The sequence below is a fragment of the Camelus bactrianus genome, chromosome 5 (assembly GCF_048773025.1).
Source record: "Camelus bactrianus isolate YW-2024 breed Bactrian camel chromosome 5, ASM4877302v1, whole genome shotgun sequence".
NCBI lineage: Eukaryota > Metazoa > Chordata > Mammalia > Artiodactyla > Camelidae > Camelus > Camelus bactrianus.
Genome location: NC_133543.1, coordinates 10,219,400 through 10,227,876, shown reverse-complemented (window position 1 = coordinate 10,227,876; position 8,477 = coordinate 10,219,400). Strand labels below are relative to the sequence as shown.

General features: G+C 45.7%; 1 protein-coding gene across 3 annotated transcripts in view; it reads left to right on the top strand.

Annotated features, from left to right (window-relative positions):
- The first annotated feature begins 6,207 nt into the window (after positions 1-6,207).
- Positions 6,208-8,477, top strand: part of TUBGCP5 (tubulin gamma complex component 5) — a 46,180-nt gene continuing 43,910 nt past the window's right edge. For all 3 annotated transcript variants that reach the window (XM_074363408.1, XM_074363406.1, XM_074363405.1), the window contains exon 1: positions 6,208-6,385. In XM_074363408.1, coding sequence (XP_074219509.1) covers positions 6,240-6,385 — 146 coding nt within the window. In that variant the 5' untranslated portion in view covers positions 6,208-6,239. The remainder of the gene's footprint in view (positions 6,386-8,477) is intronic.

The window sequence follows — 8,477 nt, the reverse complement described above, 5'->3', positions numbered from 1 at the left end:
GAAAAGGATAATCCAATGAAAATGTTTTAACTTTTTATTTTGAAATAATTTCAAACTTAGGAGAAAAGTTGCAAGAATTGGACAAAGAAAACCTGTATGCTCTTCTCTCTATTCCCGTGAAGTTAAGATTTTAACATCTTTGCTCTCTAATTTTCCTCTTCTTTTAATTTTTTTTTCTGAGCTTTTTCTGAGCAAGTTGCCCCATCACTCCAGAATATATCAGTGTTTGTCCTGCTCCTGCGTTATTCAACCATCAAAACTGAAAAATCAAAATATATTCAGTATCTTGTAGCAGCTCACGGTAAAAAAGAATATGAAAATGAATATATATTTGTTCATATATGACTGAAGCATTGTGCTGTGCATCAGAAATTGACACAACACTGTAAACGGACTATACCTCAATAAAAAAAAGATAAGAATGTTCCATCCAGAAAATAGACAAAATGGAAAGATACAAAGAAAATAAAAATCATCCATAATTCTACTCAACCAGAAAAAAGAACTACAAAAACCAGCACGGAGACATTACCACCCAATCTTCTGCCTCCATTCAGATTTCACTTGATTTGTTGTCAAGTTATGCTCTTGACAACAAAAGAATCCAGCCCACAAATACATGTACTGTGTTCAGTCACCACATCTCTTTATAAACTCCTTCCATCTGGAACAGTTCATCAGTCTCTGTTTGCCTTACAGGAAGATGATGCCTCGTGTGGGCTTTCCTGATGCTACCTCGGGATTAGATGCGAATGTACACTTAGCCCAGGGACACCACGGAAGGGACGCCCTGTTCTCTACATATCTTATCAATCAGCAGTACTGTGGTTTCCGATTGCCCTGTTACTGACAGTAACTTGCTCGCTTGGTTCAAGTGCAGTCTGCAGGCTTTTTCACTTTAAAGTTCTTTTCCACTTTGTAATAAATCAGTATTTCATGGGGACATCTGTATTAACAGAGCAAATAAATACCCTGTGACTCCTCAAATTCCACCCGCTAATTTTAACATCCATTGATAACATTTTTATTGTTGTAAAAAAATACTTAATATAAAATTTTCTTTTAAATTGTTTGTTGTGTTCTTTTATCTCATAGTCAATCAGGTATGTCCACGAGAAGAGGCCCAAGCGAGGCTCAGGAAAGACAAAGTTTACAATACTCACAAGTCCTAGAGACCGGATCCTAACATGCCTGCAGAGTCACAGGCGAAGTGACAGATTTTGATCAGGTACAGAAGACAGAAGCCAGGGTTAAGCTGAGCCTTTACTGGGGTTTCCAGGGAAGCAGCAGGAAAGGCCAGTCTGAATACTTTCAGTGGGCTCTAGGCTGCAGGAGTGGTCCCTCGCTGCCTGGTACCTGACTGTAAAATGGTTGAGGCAGAGGACTATTTTCTTCCTGGGGTACAGGAGCCGGGCAGAGGAAGTATCGCCTAGATTGGTTAGTTTCCATGTCAATGATATACTGCTAGCTGAGTCCTTTGCTGTCTCTAAGAGCGGGCTAGCCTCAGGAGAAGCGGTCTTCCTTACCCAGAAAGCATTTTTTAAGATGTCAAAATATCACAAATATATGAAATATATATGAAAAAATTTAAATATACAATATACCATTTTTCAGTGTATAGATCAGTGACACTAAATATTTTCACGTTATTGTCCACCATCTACACTATCCATCTCCAGCACTTTTTCATCTTCCCAGACTGAAACTCTGTGCTCATTCAACAATAACTTCCCATTCCTTGCTCCCCCAACCAGCCCCTGGCAACAACCACTATACTTTCTGTCTCTATAAATTTGACTAACTGTCTCATGTAAGTGGAATCATACAGTATTTGGCCTTCTGTAATTAGCTTATCTCACTTAGCATACTGTCTTCAGGGTTCATCCATGTTGCAGCATGTGTCAGAATTTCGTTCCTTTTTAAGGCTGAACAACATTGCACTGTATGGAACACGTATATCCACATTTTGTTTATCCATTCATTCACTGATGGACATTTGTGTTGTTTCCATATTTTGGCTAATAGGCATAGTGCTGCTATGACTATTAGTGTACAAAGATCTTTTGAGTCTCTGCTTTCAGTTCCTTTGGGTCTGATTGCTAAATCATGCACTAATTCTATGCCTCATTTTTTAGGAACTGCCATACTGTTTCCCACGCTGGATGTACCACTTTACATTCCAATCATGTAAATGGGCTCCAGTTAGATAGTAAATTCCCGGTCAGCACTGAGATTTCTCAAACAGGTATTTTATTTGGGGTCATCCTAGAGACACAGTCTTATGCTGCCAGAAGCCAGGCTAGAGTTTGGTCAAGTTTTTCAGTGCAAGGGTTTGGATGGAGTTGTTCTGTGCAGAGCATTCTGCTGTCCTCATCCCTTAGGCCTCCCAGAGTGGCCAGTTTGCACCAACACAAGGATGTGAGTCCCATGCAGGGGTGTGGGTGGGCGTGGACAACTGCTGTGGTCACCCTCTCTGGAAGCATCCTTCCAAGCCTCTAGGAAACACTGTGTGAGGTGCTCCCCATGCTGGGAGTGGGAAGCTGGTCCCAGACACCCTTTCCAGGCCTTCCTATCTGGTTTCTGCACACAGAAACATTTTCTAGAGGGGCAGGTGATGAAGGGGTCCATGAGGGACTGTGGTTGGACCATCTGCCTCTCCACAGGCTTCCCTGGCTGGCCACTGCAGAGACATGGAAAAATATTTACATGGTACATCTGACCACTGAGCCACACGTAGGACTGTGGCCAGGACAGTGATGGGCCTCCCTTTCCATCCCAGGTCAGTCTCTGCCTCCAAAGGGGACTTAGGAAAAATTTTAACAGGCACATCTGGTATCTAGGCCCCATGCAGGACTGTCTGGGCCCCGGTACCGTCTCACGGCCTCCCTACCCAGGGCTATGCACAGAGAGGACTTAGAAACGTTTTCCACGGGTGACCAGGCCTGAGCCTGACCATGGTCAGGACACCTCCATGGGGCTCCCTGCCATCCCAGGCCAGTGAGAGCTTAGGAAAGTTGCTGGGTGCTGCCTGCAATGACTGGCCCTACAGAGGACCTCGATGAGGCTGGGTGTGATCTCAGGGTGTATCTGACCTGCCTGTGTATCCCCTTCTCTGGTGGAGACATGAAACTATTTGGGGGGCTGCATGCAATGACCAGGCCCATATGGGAAACCACCAGGCCTGGGAACCCCCTTCTTGGCTCTCACTGGCTCACATCATTGGCTGGGACTTAGGAACATTTTAGGAGTGCCCTCTATGACCCTTCTAGGGGCCTCTCTGGCCAGCTCTGACCAATCCCTATTTGTAAGGGGGATCTGGCAACCATGGTCGGGACTAAGGCGCCCTCCTGGTACCTCCTTGTTGGTCACAGGCTGGTGTCCACCTCCAGCAAGGGACATAAAAAGTTTCTGGACCTTACAAAGCACCCTCCCTGGGCAGGCCCTGATGACCTGGGCAGATGCCCACATCCTCCAGAGGTGGACATCCAGAGGCCATCCAATGACCAGACCCACACAGGACCAGGGCCTGACCTTTAGTGCCCTCTCAGGCCATAGGGGTTCCCCTCCTCCCCTACTTTGAGGGGAATGTTTTAGGAGACACACTAATGACCTGGACTCATGCAGGACCATACCTGAGTCCACCTGCCCTCCACCACTTCCCGCCTGGCTGGGGCTAGAGTGGGACTAGGAACACTCAGTGGGTGCTGCTGACAGCCAGGGCCCCTCCCCAGGCCTCCCTGGTAGGCTGTTTACATGTCAGTCAGTGGAAGGGGAGTGAGAAACATTTGTGGGAGGGACCTTTTCACTTTGGAGTCAGGTACCACCCAAGGGGCACCCCAGTTCTGGCCATGGTCCCACCTATAGATGCAAATTACCAAAATGTTTATGTCTCCCTCTCTAGGGGGCAAACACCAAGGCAGGCATGGGGCTCCGGAAGGGGCACCTTGGGCCTGGCTGTGGTCCTGCCTGGGGACTGGTCTTTGGAGTCACCCTCAAAACATTTCTAAGCCTCTCCCTGGAGTGGAAAGGCCTGGGCAGGCCAGGGAGGCCTGGGGAAGGAGCCTGGATGGGTCCTGGTATTGGGAGCCCCAACCCAAAAGTTTCTAATTCTCCCTCCAAAGGCCAGAACCAGCCCAATTAGTACAGACAGGCCTGGGGAGGACACTCTGGACAGGCCACAATCCTGCATGAGTCTGGTCATTGGCTATATCTCCCCCAAGCATTTCCAATTTTCCTCAGGCTAGCGATGGATATAGAGAAGGGCATTGCCATCCCCAAATTTTTGTTAAGTCCCCTCAGGAAGCCAGGACAAACTTGGCTGGGCATCTGGGGTAGGTATTCTTAGACTGGCACAGTCCCATGTGTGGCACATTCAACAGAGACACCCCTGAAATATTTCTAAGTCCTTCCACAGTGGCCACTGGGACAGGCTCAGACTGGACAAGAAGGATGGGGATGGTGCCCCCTAATCAAGCTACCATCGTGTGTGGGGCCTTTCCAGAATTTTTCTTTCCAGAACCTTTCCAGAAAATTTATCCAAGGGCCATCCTTGAGGGTTGCAGAGTATACCCAGGCCTGTTTGCCATCCTCTTTGTATAGTCTTCCTAAAATGTTCCCACGTCCCCTGTAGAGTGGGTGATCAGTCTTAAAGTCCCACAGCAGGTATCTGGGGCCCAATGGTGTTTTGAAAGGAGCTCAGTCATCAGAGGCACCAGAGACACCTTTGGAAAATTTTTCCAACTCCTCTTCCAGAAAGGGGAGACTGGCCCAGGCCAGCCAGGGAAGCCTGGGAGAGTGGCTCAGTCCCTACCAGTTCAAGTTACTGCGAGCACCCTGTTGTAAGTCTCCCTCCAGAGGTCAAGACCAACCAGCTAGGTGGGGAGGTAGAGGAGGCACATATAAGTGTGTATGTATATTTTTATTTTTGGAGATGTACAACATGCTATTATAGATTTGGAGTGCTAAGTAAAATGTGAGCTGCATACACAAATTTAAGAGTTACACAAAAAAATTGTTTTTAAGTTACACAGATGATAGCTGAAACTGGGGTAGAAAAGATTGCCTAGGAAGCAAGTATAAATCCCCTTTCCTAGAGTTATTTCTACTGCTATGAGCTTCCTCTTCTTGTGGGATTTGTGCAATGGTGTGCAGTGTATGTTTTAGGTAGTTGCTATGGCCTGGGTGTTTGTGTCCCCCGCAAGATTCATACGTTGAAATCCAATACCAATATGATGTTATTTGGGAGGTGATGGCATTTTGGGAGGTGATTAGAAAAGGAGGGTGGAGCCCTCAAGATTGAGATTAGTGCCCTTATAAAAGAGGCCCCAGTGAGCTCCTTGCCCCTGTCAACCGTGAGGACACAATCAGAAGTCTGCTTCCAGGAAAAGGGACCTCACTCAACCATGCTGGCACCCTGATCTCAAACTCCAGCCTCCAGAACTATGAGAAATAAGTTTCTGTTGCTTACAATCCACTCAGTCTGTGGTAGTCTGTTACAGAAGCCCAAACGGACCACGTCAGTGGTGTATTATCAGCTATCTTTTTCTACAGTAATGCAGTGTAATAAATCACATGAAAACCTGCTAGATCTAGAAAAGAAAACAAAAATTAAAGAGTTCCATGCAACAAGTCTTGGAACGGTTATGAGCAATACTTAACAGAAAGTTAGTTTAAAACTAGTTTTAATTACGAACAACGACAAAGACCTTACTCCACCTCTAGCGGACAGGGGTTTACCAAAATCACCGGGGACAGAAGGAAAGGCAGCGCTCCGCCCCTGTGCGGGACAACGCGCTTTCCGTACACCTGCTGCAGTGCGGGCCACGTAGGGCGGCCGGTGCAGGCGCGGGGACTGAAACGGCACTAGAGATCACCGCTAGGAGGGGAAACCGACGCCTGGAGAAGGAGACAACTAACGGGTCATGGCACCTGCAAATGCAGATACACTGAGAAGTGGCTGTTCTCAAAACATCAGCAGTTAAACCACCAACCGAGGTTAGCCTGAGACTATCAGTAAGATAACTAATAATAATGACTAACCCTCTGAAGACGCGCCTAAATTTACCCACGTGGTACCAGCGAACACACAACTGAGCCACCAATAAAAATACGCGTGGAGACTCGACGCTGCAGCAGCGCGAACTCTCGCGAGAGCCGCGCAGCCTCTCCGAGGCACCAGCAGCTCGAACTCTCGCGAGAGCGGGCGCGACCTCACGGAGGGCGGTGGGAGCGCGGGAGATATGGCGTCGCCGGCGCCGTCCTGGAGCCGCCTGGACCCACAGCAAGAGCGCGACGTGCGCGAGCTCGTCCGCCGGGTGGCGGGCATCCAGGACGAGGCGGACCCCAATTTCCAGCTCGCCCTGCACTTCGCCTGGTCCAACTTCAGGTGTGGGCGCGGCACCGGGGCCAGGGACGGGACGGGGTTAGGCGAGGGGAGGGGCGCGCGGCCGGACCCCCGGCACAGCCCCCGCGCGCCGTGCTGCGTCGGCAGCGCGGTGCCCTCCGCCTTCTGGTCCCCGGCGCGGTGACACACGCAAGCACAAACAGTGGTTGTGGGTGGTTGGGGGTCGTCTTCCCGTTCTAGAGGCGCGCTCCTGGGGAACTGGTCTGTCTGTCCTGTTGCGCTCCGCCCACTGCACTTATCGCCGGACAGTGCGCATCAAGTATATTTCGAATGGATGGGAGAGTGAAGTTTTAGAGCAAAATAGTGGTCACATCCTATTTAAAACCGCATTCTCATTTACTCCCTCTTCCTGCTCTGGCCACTCCAGATCTTCCTTACCCTACTTACCTTTTTCATTTTTCCAAAACGCATAGCGTTACACATCGGATAACTTCTCTGTTGTTTACTGTTTCTCTCTTCCACTCCCACCTTCAGTTCCACGAGGGTAGGGATCTTTGTCTGTTTTGTTCATTTCTTATCCCAGAACCTAGAATAGTTCTTAGTACAAGAGTACACCAAATCACGTAATATACCTTCTCATACAGTTTCTAGTGTAATTAATTTTGAAAGATTTATCTGGTTAGATACTTTAGTGAAATCAGAGCTCTCATTTTTCTTAATGGAAGATGTAAATTAGACAATACTGTTATGATCCTTACCTGAAACTATTATTGAAAGAGTGTTAGTCATTGTTAATATTGTACCTGTTTAATTTCATTAGAAATCTTGAATAGTAAAGTTTTTCAGAATCTGTAATCTTGATTATCAGCCTTAATGATCATACATAAAGTGCTTACTTGGTTTGTAATAAGAATAGACAATGAGTCTAAAAGCCTACCAGGTTTCTGAAACTACTCAATTCTTAAATGTGACTTACAAATATAACAGCCTCTGAATAGGTCATGTAAGATAGAAAAATGTAAATGCGAAATCCTAAATAATTTTTCTGTTGATATTTCTGAATGACAGTAGGTAGATGGACATCATTTTAGAGTTGGGAACAACATTACAAGTTACTATCTCCTTTTACACATTGAAAAGCTAAATTATAGTAGGTAAAGTAGTGTTCCACTCAGCCATTTACTGGGTTAGAATTAGATATGTTATTTCGTAGTATAATTTACTTCTTTTTTTTTTAACAGTTTTTTAAATAGACTTACTTTATTTTTATTTTTGTTTTCTTTTTTTTGAAGGGGGAGTCAATTAGGTTTATTTATTTATTTACTTTTTTTTTAATGGAGGTACTGGGGATTAAGCATGCACTCTACCACTGAGCTTATGCCCTCCCCCACAATTTACTTCTTTTAAGTACAGACTATATGGCTTTGATACTAAAAGAGAGAAAACAAGAGTTGGGTGACCTATATGGTAATTTCATGTTGCTTTAATCCATCAGAAAAATGAACAGTTCGTGCCTGCTTTTTTAAAAATTGTGAACACATTCTAGGCCCTAGAAATTCATAGGTAGATGAAGCAGTAGCTTCTATCCTTAAGGAAGATAGACAAAAATTAATTACATGTGATATAAAACAGGGGTTCCTAACCTGAAGGCCTGAAGATAGAATTCAGGTGTTATGGATTTGGACAAGAGAAAAATTACACTAACCTCTAACTAAAAAGTAACATTTCCTTCAACTGTGAGTGAAAGCAGCAAGCAGTAATAGCTTATGCATGAGTGTCACCAGCAGAAACCACGTATTTCACTATCATAGTGTAGTTACTGCAGGTATTTCTAGATGTTATTTACTGTTACTGTCATGTAGTTATGAACCCACTACTAGGTCTTGTTATTTAGTGCTTTAATAAAGAAATATATCTCTTACTATGTTACACACTTTAAAAAAAAATTCACAGCTGTATTTCAGTATACTTGATTTCTTTTTTATTTCATTTTATGATTTGAAAGCATTATTCTGAGAAGAGGTCCCTGGGATTCCCTGGGCTTCGCTATGGCATAAAATGATTAGGAACCCCCACTGTGGAATGTGCTCTGCTGGACCTAGACACAAGGCGTTACGGGCAGACAAAGGAGCCA